Genomic DNA, 14,462 nt, shown 5'->3' with positions numbered 1-14,462 from the left:
TTTGTATTCCTGTTTCTGTGCGGGTGTTCCTGCACTTCCAGGAACTCAGCAAGGATTACTTGGTAGTGCAGGCTTCATTATTATTTTTTTAAATGCTTTCCATTAGATGTAGGTCTGTTGGCTGTGATGTTCACTGATGTGCTGGTTTTGTATTACATGGTTAAAAATGCTATGGACAAAGTTTAATAATTAAATCCATTATTAATGTCCCCTCAAGAAGACAAGAGCAAGGCCATGCATGTTGATTGAGTGCTACAGATGTGGGCTCTGAGAGAAAATAGATTAAAATATGAAGGCTACCTTCTGAAAAAATATTCCCCCCAAAACCTCAGTCTTTAGAATACTGCAGAATTTGAAAGCTAATAACCAAAACACTGAGAGATTTAATCTTTTAATCAGCCACTCGTTGTATATGTAGGAATGATTTCCATAAGCTTTGTCGCCTCCATAAATGACAAGTGATCATTACCAAATCTCTCTGCAGGTAAAATGTGGTCAGTACAGCCAGCTTGGCCTGGTTCATCAGCAACCCTCCAAGGCTAAAACTCCCTATGGATATTTCTCTAAGGGTTATGTAGAGTTGACTGTATCAAGACGCAGATGTTACAGATGATGCAGTTCTTGGCGCATGTAGAAGATATTTTAGCTGACAAAATTGCAGGTCACATATGAGAAGAATCTGGCCTCCACGAGTAGGAATGCTTTTCAGAGATTTGCCATTTTTCAGCAAGGAGTACACTGGGAGTTGATAGGGAAGGGAAGATATACTGCAAACCTAAAATGTAGTTGCCAGTGTGCCAAACTGAAAAGCTAAGATTATGGAAGACAAAGGCAGACTGGGAAACCTCAAATAGGAAGTTGTATAGATCCTGTCCCCAAGTACTACCCGGCATTAAGACATGTTGGACTTAGAGTTCTTTCCTGTACTTTTGTAGAGCCAAAAGTGAAATTCCAGCCTCAATTGTTTGTAAAATTTTGACTTATCAGAAATGTTTTTAAAGTTCAGAAGTACAAGAACTTGTGCAATAGCATCCTGTGTATTAACTCGAATATGATGTTCAGGAAACCAATTTATCTGTCGGAGTCAAAAACTGTACGGAATATTGGTGGCTAGAAAGTAGGAGAATTTGGGGTTTAAATTTATCACCAGGAAGCTGATTTATTTTCTGCCAGCTAAAATATAAAATTTTTTGACAATAACATGCTATTTAACCAGAAGACTGTGGCCGTGTTTAGTGATCACAAGTTTTCTTTTAATATAGGACTTTTTCTAAAATGCTACTGATAACTTCAGTTACAGGAAAAGGTCTTCCTTCTGGGAATTTCAGTCTTTTTTGGCCTTTCCAAACGCTCCAGAAACATGCAGCATTACAGTAAAAGTGACTTTTTCATTAAAGACCAGAGAAGAAGTAGGCAGTTCATTTAATTAATTGATCACTTTGGAAATTGAAATTAAAACAGTCATACAAGTCGTAAGGATGATTCTCTTCTTCACAAAGCAGCTATGAATTGGCCTTTGAAAGGGTTGCCCTTGTAGTCTTGTCAGCTCTGGTTTCTTTACCCTGACGCTTAAGAGTGGGTCGTGACATTTTTGGCCAAAGTACAAGGATTTGTAGGTGACTTTGTAAGTTGTATAATTTTGACTGGAGTTCTACATTAACTTGATTCATTATCCAGATCTTGTTATCAGTTTTTAAAGATCGGGGCTGAGAGTAACCAATCTGAGTGAATAGATTAAAAGTGGCTAACAGTCATTTAAACACTGTATTAAAAACAATATTGTCTGACACTATGTGTAATTATATATTGCTTTACTGTGACCAAAACAGTGATGTACATGTTACATGTTACTATGTGGAAATTCTATTTGGTTAGTTATTTAATAAAGTTATATTCCCATTTGAGAATTAGTAGTTAATAAGATTCATAGAGCAGCACTGGCTGGAAGATTTGAAATCTTTCAGACTTTTCTAAAAGCTTTGAGAGTGCGAAACACAGAGCTTTTCTGAGACCTTTTACAAAAGGTTTTAGGTATCCCCAAGACACGTAACTACACTAAGGTACCTGTAGCTAAACTAATTCACAAGAGATGTTATGGATTTTTATTTAATAGACATTGATTGTCAGGTTGCATTTGAAATTTCTTAAGTCCTTATTGAGAGTTAGATGAAATATGCTTTGATTTTTGTTGTTAAATGTTTGGTAAATATTGTAAGTGGCTGTATATTAAATAGTGCTTGTTCTGCTAGTAGTTTTCCAACATCTGTTTCCTAAGGAGGGAAAATAAGAGCAAAATAAACTACCTCTTTGGAAAACATTGAATTTCTAGAATAACCAAAACCTACTGTAATAAACATTAAGACAAACAGCTTTGATTTCATAATCACTAACTTGTATCTGTATTATTTATGTAACAAATGCAATAAATTAATGTTACAGTTGTTGTTGCTCATGTTGAAGTGAGGTGGGAAAAGAGGAGTGAGCCAGGAGAAAATAGCTGTCAGCTTTTTAAGTCATCTGACTTAGTGTCATTGAAAACAGGGGTTTTTTAGAAGATACTGAGAATGTTGAGTTGTGCCTCAAAATTCTTTGGTATTTGCTATACATAAAGATGTGTTGGCATCCTCATTTGTATACAGAAATCCATGTGGTTATAAGTAGTACCCTGTAACGAATGGAAATGCTTTTTAAGAGCCTCTGCAAACCTTCATGGTTAGAGGAGCAAGAGATTGTCTATTTAGTTTGTTTAAAGCTTTTTCACAGTGTTCTGACAGAATTGAGGCCAAATGTGTGAGCTTTCCATGTTCTTTGCTCCTTTGCACTGTTCCCTTGGAAGAGAAGATAATTTGCTTCATAAGTCATTAATGTGGATCTTCTTTAAATTAAACAGTAATACAGAAGAAACTTAATTTTAGAAGTTAAGCCATGTGTTCTTGGTAGAGTTGAAACAATGTGTGTGAGCCAAGTGCACGGGAGGTCTGTGGCCACATATTGCTGATTCCTTCAATAAATGCCATTTTGGTTTGCATCAGATCTGCCGTCCAAAATAAGCAAACCAATGATTACCTCAAATTCAGCATGACTTAACTATAATAGGTGAATCAAAAATTTAAAAAATAATATTTGTAGAGCTCCAAACTGTGAGAGTCTAGGATTGATTTCATGTTACACAGACGTAAGCTGCAGTCAGTGGTTCTTAAAGGAGGTAAAGGCAGAGCAGAAATCAAAGCGGTCCTGGTGCTACTGCAGGTAGCCAGAGCCAGCTGGAACAACCCCCAGTATGATTTACTGAACATGCCCAGTCTGATTTACATCTACAGAGAGGGAATATCTCCTGCAGGGTATACTTCCTGATTCACCTACCAGGCAGTTCCTTGTTGAAAACAAATAGCTTATTGTTACTCTGGTCATATTATATTCTGTAAGTGCCTCTTCATAGGCATTTGAACAGGAGCCTGTGGATTTTAACAGACTGTTTGGTTCCATTAACCTTTTTCTTTGAAAAGAATCCCTGGACTCTTAATGTCTAACACAAGGTTTCTTCCTGCAAGTGACTTGAACTCTTCTCTAATTTTATATTAACACGCCAGAATTGAAAATGCAAATAGAAAGAGGTCTGACTATCCTATCCCTATGACTTGTTCAGCATTAATGATAAGAAATTGGCCAGGTTTGGAAGACTTTTATTTTAGGATCTAATCCAGAAATCTGCTATGAAGTGTCAATAATATGGAAACTGGCTCCTGCGTTTTCATATTTTCTACTGTTCAGCCATGCCTACCTAAAATAATAAAATAAAATTTAAAAAGACCCTTATTTCCCCCACACTGAAGATACTGTTGGGGTGGAGCTCTGGGCAGTTACAAAAATATAAGCCATTTGAAACCTTCAGTCCCTTTAACTTTTTTGACTTGTGTTTCAATCACCTTATGTGTTCTGTGGAGTTCTGTGATTCTAGATGTGCTGGTTTAAAGGTAAACCGGCAGGAGAAATGAACCCCACTCCAAAGAGATTGTAAGTCAGAGTTACAATTTAATAAAAATAACACCATCATCATCATCATCATGGCTGAGCTTCGCGAACGAAGATTTGGGAAGGCTTTATCCACATTTGTTACAGGCACGTTGGTGACTTATGAGGCCAATACGTGACAACACCATAAATACAATTATATGGACAAACATTTGGGTTAACCCACAAAACCCAGATATATAACCCAGCATCCTGAGGCATGGACAATGTGGTGTTCTTGGCCCCTGTGCTGAGCCCCATGTGGTCCCCCTGAGTCCAGACTAAAAGGAGAGGGTGAGAGTGCTGGTCACAGTCTGGTCAAGGGTGGTGATCGCAATCTGGTTTAAAGTAGTGGTTGCAGTCCGATCAAGGTTCTGGTCCTCCTCTGGATCCAGTAAATGGTACCAGAAGTCCCAAGACCCCAAGATTACACTCAGGTTCAGGCAGGAGTGCCCAGTATCTCCCCCAGGGTGGGGAGTTCCACAATGAGTGGGTGTGAGGACAGGAGCATCCTCCTATCTCACAGGCCTCTTAACACCCAGCTTATAGCCTGAGGGGTCAGGTGCGCTCTGGGCAGCTGCTGCGAATGGTCTGTTGTTAACAGTTTCTGGGAAATGGCATGGAGGGTGTAGAATACACAGTTTGGGTTACACCCACACACTGATGAACTGGTCCCAGTTCATCAACTGGTTCTAACTAGGACAATAGAATCACCTGGATTGGAAGGGACCTTAAAGATCACCTAGTCCCAACTCCACTGCTATGAACAGGGACACATTCCATTAGACCATGTTGCTCAAAGCCCCATCCAACCTGGCCTTGAACACTTCCACAGGGCTGGGGCATCCACAACTTCTCTAAGCAACCTGTTCCAGTGCCTCACCACCCTCACAGTAAAGAGTTTCTTCTGAATATCTAATCTAAACTGCTCTCAGTTTGAAGCTGTTGCCCCTTGTCCTATCACTACATGCCCTTGTAAGACGTCTCTCTCCATCTTTCTTGTAGGTTCCCTTCAGGTACTGGAAGGCTGCAGTTAGGTCACCCTGAAGTCTTCTCTTTTCCAGGCTGAATGATTCCAATTCTCTTTTCTCTTAGCCTTTTCTCATTGGATGATCTAGTAGGGACACAGCAGCTCCTCCTGTCATAATTTCATTTTCCTTGATTAAATTAGAAACATATTTCTTCTTTGCCTTGCGCTTGCTAAGTAGTAATCCTTTCTGTCCCTGCCTGTTCTTTCCCTGTGCCTGGCTGGTCAAGTCTGTGACAGTGCTTGCCTTTTACATGTTACTTGGAGCAAACAGCCTTTGACCTCTCTTCAATCAGATGTGTTGAAATATTCTGCAGTATTGGCTGTTAGTGAAATTTAACTTAGCAGTTGCCTGTGACTTGATTTTCATTTCCACCTGGACAGTCAAGCTTGAAGTTAAAGCATCATGAAGGAGTGCTAGAAACTGAGGGGTAAGCTTCTTAATGCAGTGAGATTCCTGGAGTAGGCTGGCTATAAACTCTGTATCCAAGCAGAAGCAAAAACCACAAGTTTAACCTCTGAAAATGATGGTTTAATGCATCTGGCGCAGTGTGTAGGGTGTCCATTGGATCTTTGGTGCCAGCTCTTTGAATTCCAAATGTGCTGCTGTTACACCAACCAATTGGCTAACGTAGATAAAGCATTACTTTATTCAGGTATGGATCTCTGCCCTGACATCACTAGCCTATTATTAGTATATGTGTGTAATAGTATGAATATTGTTTTGATACCCGTTTTTCATTGCTGTGTGGATATACACTTAGATATGAGAATTCTAAACATCTCTAGCTCTAACCCCGTTCAGAGTCACATACAGTTTATCATCTGGAGTGAGCATATGATCTATTTGTTTCCATTAATATCCTTGTTGGAAGACAGATAAAATAATTTTTGGGTTTTGGACAAAAAAAAAATGAATGCTGTTCCAGATATCTGGAGCTCCCACCTTTGCTGCTGCTGTGACTTGCTTGTTCGGAGACAGATTCCCTCAAATCTTGTTTATGAGAACACCACTTCATTTGGATATCTGTGTTAAAAAAGAAACATTTTGTACTCTTCCCACTCTTATTGTTGAAGTTCTGCATGAACAGGTCATCTTAAATACTGTAAAGTCCATCATTTGAAATGTTCAGCATGTGATTTTTGGCTGTCAGGTCTGTTATGTAAGTCACAGTTTGATTGTCTTCAAGACTGAGCTTTCTGCTACAGTCTGAACAACACTGAAATTTCTTGTTTTTGGAAAACTGAATTTCCTGTTGTGTCTGTCTGGCACATATGGATGAGAATTCACTAGCATCACCAGAGCAACGGAACCAGCCAAGAACAAACGTTTGGCATGTTTTATGATAGCAAAGTCTCATTTCAAAATCAAAACATGTGTATGTACATACTCAGAATGAAGTGGTATGTGCTTAAAAGCTGGACCAGAATAAAAAACCACGTCAGTGTTGCTGTTGCCTCTTCTTCAGTAACAGTTGCATCAGTCTTATTTTTCCTAAGGCACAGTCTGTACGTTGGAAATTTTCTTTCCACTGGAAAGATGGAATAATAAGCAAATCTTCCACTTTTCAAGGGAGCTGTACTGCAGTAGGCGTTATGTTCTTCATCTTAAGTCTGTTGTGGCTGCTTTAATCCATTTTATGAGTACTTGTGAGAGGCCTCTTGTGGTTTTTTTTCTTCTAAGCTTTTGACCAATCGGTCACTCTGTTTTCTCATGGGTTGAGCTCCTAACTCTGTATTTCTTGGTGGTGTTTTCACAAAGGTTTGTGAAGAACAACTTAGGCAACAACTGGGTGCCCAAGATACAGAAGAGATTTTTTTTTTAGCAAAGATGGATAGAAATTAAGTCTGCCTAATACAATTCTTCCGAAATAGGTCATATTAAAATTACTTTGGCTTCTTATGGCATGAGTTCTAACTGATGTGCATCTTCTCAGCAGGCAAGCTTTTAGCTCTTGTGCTAAGGAAAATGGTAGGCAGCAAGCATGGAGAAGTTTTTGGAGCTATGAACCTAAACTACTTCCCTACTAAGAAAGTGTCCAAAAGGAGAATAAAACTCTTTAAAAAAGAGAGATCCTGGTAGTATGTAGTCTGGTGTGTGTTACATGGATGCCTGATATTGTAGGCCATAAAAGAAAACATAAGTCCTTTGGGCTTATTGCAGAATTTATTACTGAAGGTGAGAGCAATGTTTCTGGTTAAAGTTCTCTTTTTTACCAGGTTCATAGGCTAGCTCTCCATAGGCAGATACAGCTGCAAAACTACGTAAGAACCTCAAACCTTGCATTTTTATGTCATGATCACATATCTTATTTGAAAAAGCTTTTTTCCTTGAATTTTAAAGATGCTAGGGTTGAGAATGTTTGTTGGAACATTTTTAATTAACAATTTTTTGAAAGAGTTTCAGACATCAAGATAAGCATACAAAGACAGTGCCAGATAAAATAAAAATGAAATACTGAACAGAATTAGTCATACTTTAAGCTTGTGCTGCTTGATTCTAAGAGTTTTTGTTTTAGTACAAGTCCCATTGGTCTCATTAAAATAATTTCTGTGTTTTGAACTACATTTCCTGTTTGTTCACATTCGAAGTTATATTTTAAAAAAAAATTTCTTGGCTGAAACACAGAGTGATAGCAATGCAAAGAAAAATGAAGTTGTTAACCTAATTTTAATTTTCTAATTGAAGAGATAGTAAATGTCTATCACTTGCAAATTGAAGAGGTAAAAAAGAAAGTATCTAATTACCAATTGCATTACACATACAAAATCCCAAATTTTCTTGTCTGGGAAAAGAAATAAGTAATTTTAAAAACATGCATGATCTTCATCAGAACAGTGAGAGAGCTATGGCTGTTAAGAAGGTGTAGCAGGTACCTTTCAAGAGAAGTTTCTCTTTTATGAGCTGTAACAGTAAGACCTGAAGACTTCTTTTTGTTAATGCATTTAGTACACACATTATCTATAAACAAAATAAAGACACATTAATTGCCAGGGCAAGCTGATTCATCCAATAATAATTAAATGTATAAGCTGTGATTTGGTGGAATGGATGGAGGAAGGGTGTTGCAAACTGGCAACACCCAGTTTGCAAGGGAGACTCTCATTTGGAATGGACCAGGAAGTGAAGCTTAGATAACTTGGCATAATTATTTTGTATATGCAGTCTAATTTGACCAGTAGTCTGATTAATTAAAATAGACACACCAAGCCGGTGTGTTTCACTGCTATTTCTGAGCAGAATGTTATAAGGATTTAATCTTTAGAAATTTGGTTTTTTGGGGTTTTTTTTAGGCTAAATCCTTGTCTGGTGACCAGAGCCGCTTATCTTGATGTCCTTGTGATGCTGAGTACTCACCTGGGAAAGTGTAAAAAGCAAGGTAAGTCAAATGTGGTTTTATAAATTGGTTGGAATATCTGGATCTATTTCTGAGCTCTGTTGAATCTGGAGAAACAATAGTATATTACTTGCACTCAGGGTATCTACTGAATGCTAGAGTCCTTTAGCTGCTTCGTGTAAAAGTGCCCTCTATTCTGCCTTCTGAAGAGCTAGTCCTAGGTTTTGTTGATGAGAAGAATGAGGTATGGCTCTATGTCAAAGCTTGAAGAGATGATCGTGCAGTATTCCTAGTCCTAGAATGTCTAACAACAAAAAAGATCCTCTCTATGTTCCAAAATGTTTTTCTGATCCAAGGTTGTAAATACAAACAAAATCTAGACCCTGGAATACTGCTACTTTAACCTTTCCAGAAAACCACAGAGATGTTCCTTCATGAGACACTTGAAAGTGTTTCAGAGAAAGTGTTTTTTTGTGTTCAGAAGTTTTATAAGAAACAACTGTGAGTTTCTTTCAGTTTCTTTTTTTTATTTTGATTCTTTATCACTGTGAATTTTTTGAAGGACCAGTCAGAAATATCAGTGGTTATAGTGTTGCAGAGTATAGTTTGCAACAATACAAAACAAGCTCTAAACAATAAGAAAAACAAAGATATGAAGGAAGGGATACCCTTTCAAGTGTGGCAGCGTGTAGGCCATTTTCAGTCAGCTGTAACTAGCTTCCTTATGGGCCTGTTTTGTTAATTTCTTAGGAACAAGTGAGTAATAAATTACCTTGTCAGTCCAGGAAAGCAATTAAAGAACAGTTCTGTCATTCCATTAAAATTCTTAATGTCTAATTTTAACACTGCATTTGAGTCTTTGGAACCATTCTTTATTTCAGATAGTCATGCTGTGGGCACTGTTCTTAATTTTAAAACCGATTCCGTTTGCTTTTTTTGCCTAGACCTTTGGTAGAAGTAGTTCCATTCTAATCCTTTACTCACCATTGGTGTGATTTCTTGTGAATATACAGATCAGATAGTGATAGTTGTTAGGAAAGCAGGTTGATGATGAACGTGTCTGAAATTAACTTCTTCAGACAGGAGGATGGAGAATCTACACCTTAGAACAGGAGTACAGGCATAAGAGAGTATGTGACAGGTGACTTCCACTAGACCAGGAGATGATGGTTGGGGTTATTGGGCACTCCAGGAGATGAGTCTGATCTTTCATGTCCTCTGAAGTGTCATTCCTCTCTCATGTATCTCAGGTGTCAAGGTATGCTGTTCAGTAAAGGAAATTTCCAGATAATGTTACCCTGTAGGCCTCATTCTGTTGGGTATTGGCCGCTGTTGGTGACTAAGTGAGGCCCACATGCTTTATAGGGAGGAATGCACCACCTTCTATAAAGCAGTTTCACTATAACATATCTCTAGGAATAAATTTTTTCTTGAGTCTTTAATGTATTTTTGGGTTAAATAGTTATTATAATGTATATTTATTTATTTTTGTTATATCTATGAAATAAAGTTTCTTAAGTCCTCATATGCCATTGGTCTTAGTGATTATCCTTTGCAGTGCATTAAAAAGTCTAGCTGTGCATCATACTTACAAAATAAGCAAAAACAGCCCCCAGAGCCTCCTTCAACCATATTTGGGCTCATCGCCCTTTTACTTTGAATCCTTTTTAAAAGAAAGGTCCTCTTTGGAATATTAATTTTTATGCTTTTTTAAATCATGATCCTCTAGCTCCATTATTCTCCTTTGTAGTATGAATCATTCTGGTCTTTCTTTATTCTCTTCATATGAAGGTTGTTTCCTCTTCTGTTATTCTTATCACTCACCCTTCAGCTCTATTTGTGTATTTTCTTTTAGGAAGGAACAGCCAGTATTCAGGCAAGGGCTCCTCATTTTGCTTCCTTAGTAAGCATTGCATTTCCTTTATCAGTCTCTTTCCTATTTCAGTTATCTTTGGTTTTTAAACAATTGCTGCACATTTGCAAAGGCTTTTATAGACCTCTTCACACTAGGAAAATCCCCTCTTTTATTTTAATGCCTCTGACTTGTGAATAGCCCTTTGAGCCTGAGGGACTGCACCATGCTGTGGCTGAATTTACTGACTGTAGTGAATTAATTTATTTTTCAAAGCTCATGTGGACTGTACCAAACCTGGGTGCTGCAAGGTACAATTTCTGCAGAAGGGAAGCAATTATTTTTGCAGATTCTGTCTGCTCGAGGATAGTTCATTTAGTATTGTCTTGCTTAAAAGTTTCATTCCTGCATTGGTTTAAAATTACATATTGCAGGCAGTATCTACAAAGAGTGAAAGCTTAGACTAGAAATACTGTTTTGAAAACTTCAAGATACATTAGGGACAATTTTATGTATCATAGGCAGAAGCTCTTCTGAAAGGAAGGAGTAATATGTTTATATTAAATAGAAACTGAGTGTCCCATGACACAGTAAGAGAAAGACTAAACTCACCAGTTGAAAATGAATGTTTTGAGTCTCCCATTTAAATGTTTTTAAGGAATGATTATTAACTGAAGCTTTATACTTTTCTGAGATTAAATACTTTACTCTTATATGTGTATCTCTGGTTATGAGCCAATTTTTCTCTGTTCTAATCTTGATTTGTAAAATTGTTTCAATGAATAAAGGGTGAAGGACAAATCCAAATAAAACTGTTTCTTGATGTGTTTATCTAAGAGGCCCCAGGAAGTGCTGTATATGAGTTCCAGGCCACAGGCTGAAACTGATTTTCATCAACAGAAATGGGAATGCAATGTAATGAGCCTGCAACTGGTTAAAATCAGACCACTTCTAATTGATTATGCCTGTCTAAAGAGGCTACAATTACAAAGAGGTTTTCAGAGTACAGCTCTGCCTAGGCCTTTCCTACATTATGATTATTTTCTGCAAGTGATTTGTTGTTCTCAATTAATAAAATCTGTCTGTTAAAGTGCAGGATAGCCCTTAGGGAATTTACTTCACAAATTAAAAAAACTTTAAAATGTCGGCTTAGGAAGGCAGAGAGTAATGGATACCAAAAGCATCTCATCCAGCTAAAAATTTATTGCTGGTCAAATGATGATTATTTGTCTTAAACAAAAAAAACCCATAGTTTTTCTGGTTTGCTGGACTGGATGGAAGTGTTGCCTGACTCATGTCACTGTGAAAAGACAATTTTCTTTCCTTGAGTTGATACACAAAATCCAGAGCTTTTCTTCCAGTTCCTGATGTGCCTGAGGGTCTTCAGAGATGCAGAGACAATACATAATGCCAAGACTATGTAAACTTACAAATATTTTTATTCTGTTATCAGTTGTGGTTGGAAGCAAACCTTTAAAAAAATAAAAAAAATAAAACTATATAAATAAAAATGCTATTTTTACCTTTATTGAGAGGGGGAAAAAAGTTATTACCAGGTATAGGATTATTTGATGAGCTAATGTCTGTTGCTGCTGTTAATAATTATTGATATCATCCAGTGAATTTTTTCTTGCAGACCTCTTTGATGTATTTTCTCAACAGTAACTGTTTTTATAGACTAGGAATCACAGATGTCCAGGGACTTTTCAGTCTAATGGGTAGGACAATGCAGTCCTCTTCCAGAGGATTTTCTGGCACTTGTATGCTGCTTCAAACATTATAGGAGGAATAGAGAAACACTTGTAGGCGCCTTTGGGGGGGGGTGTGGTGTGTGAAAATGCCCCTGAGTCCATGTGAAAATGTGTCTAGCCTTAACTGTGTGTATAACTATTTGCAAATTCACAAGTTTTGATCATCAAGAGTTAGATGCAGAGGTCTGCCAAGCTGTAGAGCTCCACATCTGTGTGTGTGTCTGAGGTTAGGCATTTTTCTTTGCACTCAGAGATGGGCTTTGCAAGAGACGGAAACCAGACTACAGGCAGGCTCTGCTGTGATATGCTATTCCAGTAAATAAGATTCCTGTGTTGAATATGTATACTTTTGAGAGGACCTGTCATAGAGATTCCTGCTTTCAGAACTTCTGGAAATTGGTGTTTAAAGCTAAACTGTAAGATGAGAGTATTATTAAGATCTTGCACTGCTGGTAACACAGGAGCCAGAGTGGTGTGTTGCAGTGAAGCTCACATCTGGGATGCTCTGTCTCTCTGTAACAGATGAAGAATGACACAGGACAAAGTGGTCATGTTTTCTTTCTTGCTCATGTCTCGGAATAGTTTTCTTATGCTATTTTGTCATTTCATGAAGGGAAAAATGGATGCAACTGTCTAAAATATACTGGACTAATAAAAGCACATTTTACTCAGGGTTGTGTTCCAAAAAATGGCACTTGTTGATAAAATGTAGTGTTGAGTCCAGAAAGCCCATCAACGTAAGTGAAGTAGGATGTAGAACAGAAAAGGGAAAAGATGAAAGAAAAGTTTGCTAAAGATAATCCTGCTAAGTTGTTCCTTTATCCTTATGCTGTCAGTCTGCTGACTGGTTTGGGCTGTTAATGAGTATAGTGTCTTCAAAATTCAAGTTTGATGAGAAAGAGGAAACATTTAAACAGGATTTCGAATAGGATGAATCAATGATTTAGGAGAAGCTGCCACTTGTAGTCTAACTATGCATTTTTCCTTTCTACATTTGAGGTGGAAGAATTTATAAAGGTTCTTGAAATTAACGAAACTCCAGTGTTGGTATCAACAGTGGGAACAGTTACTTAGTATTTACATGATTAATCCTGTTCATAAATAGATTGTTTTGATACCGAAATAGATCAGCCAATATTCTGCTCTCATTAATACATTCTTTCCTTGAGTTTTGCAAAAAAATACTTTCATTTTTTTACTATCTTCCAAATAGCTAAACCTTTTGTAGAAGTAGCCTGGTTAAGATTCTTAAATTCTACTCATGAACAGAAGAAACATTTGCAAAAAACACTGTGCACTTAACGTATGTGTGTATGTGATCAGAAACGTGGGCAATTATATACAACGGTCTGCTGTCTGCTCTCAAATACAGCAAAAGACCATGTTTAAAATAATATATACTACAAATACCATTCTCTTAGTTATATTTTTCCTTTTTAATTAGAAGTTATAAAATGCATTGGTAGAAATAATATGGATTATCAAACTTCTGAGTGCTTCGCAATGAAAGCCCAAACCTTTTTGCATAGGAATATGGTATATGGTAAATGTTTTGCCTGAAGTACATGATTTGCAGGACTTTTAAACAGCATTTGAAGGCTGTGGCCATTTTTTTTTGGTATCATACTTTTTACTCTTTCGTTATTTTGGAAAGAAGCTATATGGTAACTAAAATAAGGTTTTTTCTGCAGGCTAACTTATAATCTGGTAATTTTTAAATGCTAAAAATTTGACAGGAATAAAACTAGGTTGAATATTTAGCTGGTCCTCAACTCGCAGTAATCCTACAACAGAAGGATCTTCTGAGAGGCCGGGCAGGGCAGATAATCGTTTGGATTCCTTTGCCTAGATCCTTAAGAAGTATGGCCAAACAGTTATTTGAACAAAACCACTGGCAGCTTATGAATAGCTGTTTGGTTATTTGGTCTAATTAGTTTAAACTGAAATTCTGTCCTGACAAATTGAAAGCAATTTTTTTTAATTATGTCAGAAAGTATATAAACTTTGTGTGCTGGTATATTGACTGTGGCACTGGATAAATGTTTTATTTTGACTCATGGAAGATAAAGTTTTAAAACGTATTTATAGGATCATCTAAATGGCCTGTGCCAACTAATATTAAATTAGAGAAGTCAAAAGGAAGTGTATTTAGGTACTCAGTATTCTGATTCAATGCAGACAGGAGAATGAAGAAGTTGAGGATGTCATTTCTGGAGGTCCAAGACACAGGGAGTGACTGGGAGTTACCGGACAGTAAAATGCCAGAGGCAGGAGGGATGTACTATGTTAAGGTGGTCCAAAGACAGAACAAAAAATGAATGTGAGACAGAAGGACAAAACAGATGGAGAGAGGCTGAAAAGAATAATAAATGGTTGGAGAAAGGAGATGGAGGTGTGCTACATCAACGGGCTGTCTAGGAAATTGTAGAGGCAGAACTCATGGCACAGATTTAGGAGGTGGAAAGTTAAAGTGTTTTTAGAAA

General features: G+C 37.3%; 1 protein-coding gene across 4 annotated transcripts in view; it reads left to right on the top strand.

The window, feature by feature from the left end:
- THADA (THADA armadillo repeat containing) overlaps positions 1-14,462 on the top strand; it is a 166,795-nt gene that overhangs the window by 109,785 nt on the left and 42,548 nt on the right. For all 4 annotated transcript variants that reach the window (XM_032681319.1, XM_032681321.1, XM_032681320.1 and 1 more), the window contains exon 31: positions 8,333-8,418. In XM_032681319.1, the coding sequence (XP_032537210.1) occupies positions 8,333-8,418 (86 nt within the window). The remainder of the gene's footprint in view (positions 1-8,332; positions 8,419-14,462) is intronic.

Source organism: Chiroxiphia lanceolata, chromosome 3, assembly GCF_009829145.1.
Source record: "Chiroxiphia lanceolata isolate bChiLan1 chromosome 3, bChiLan1.pri, whole genome shotgun sequence".
Lineage (NCBI taxonomy): Eukaryota > Metazoa > Chordata > Aves > Passeriformes > Pipridae > Chiroxiphia > Chiroxiphia lanceolata.
The sequence above is the reverse complement of the archived record's forward strand: the minus strand, read 5'-3'. Positions and strand labels throughout refer to the sequence as shown.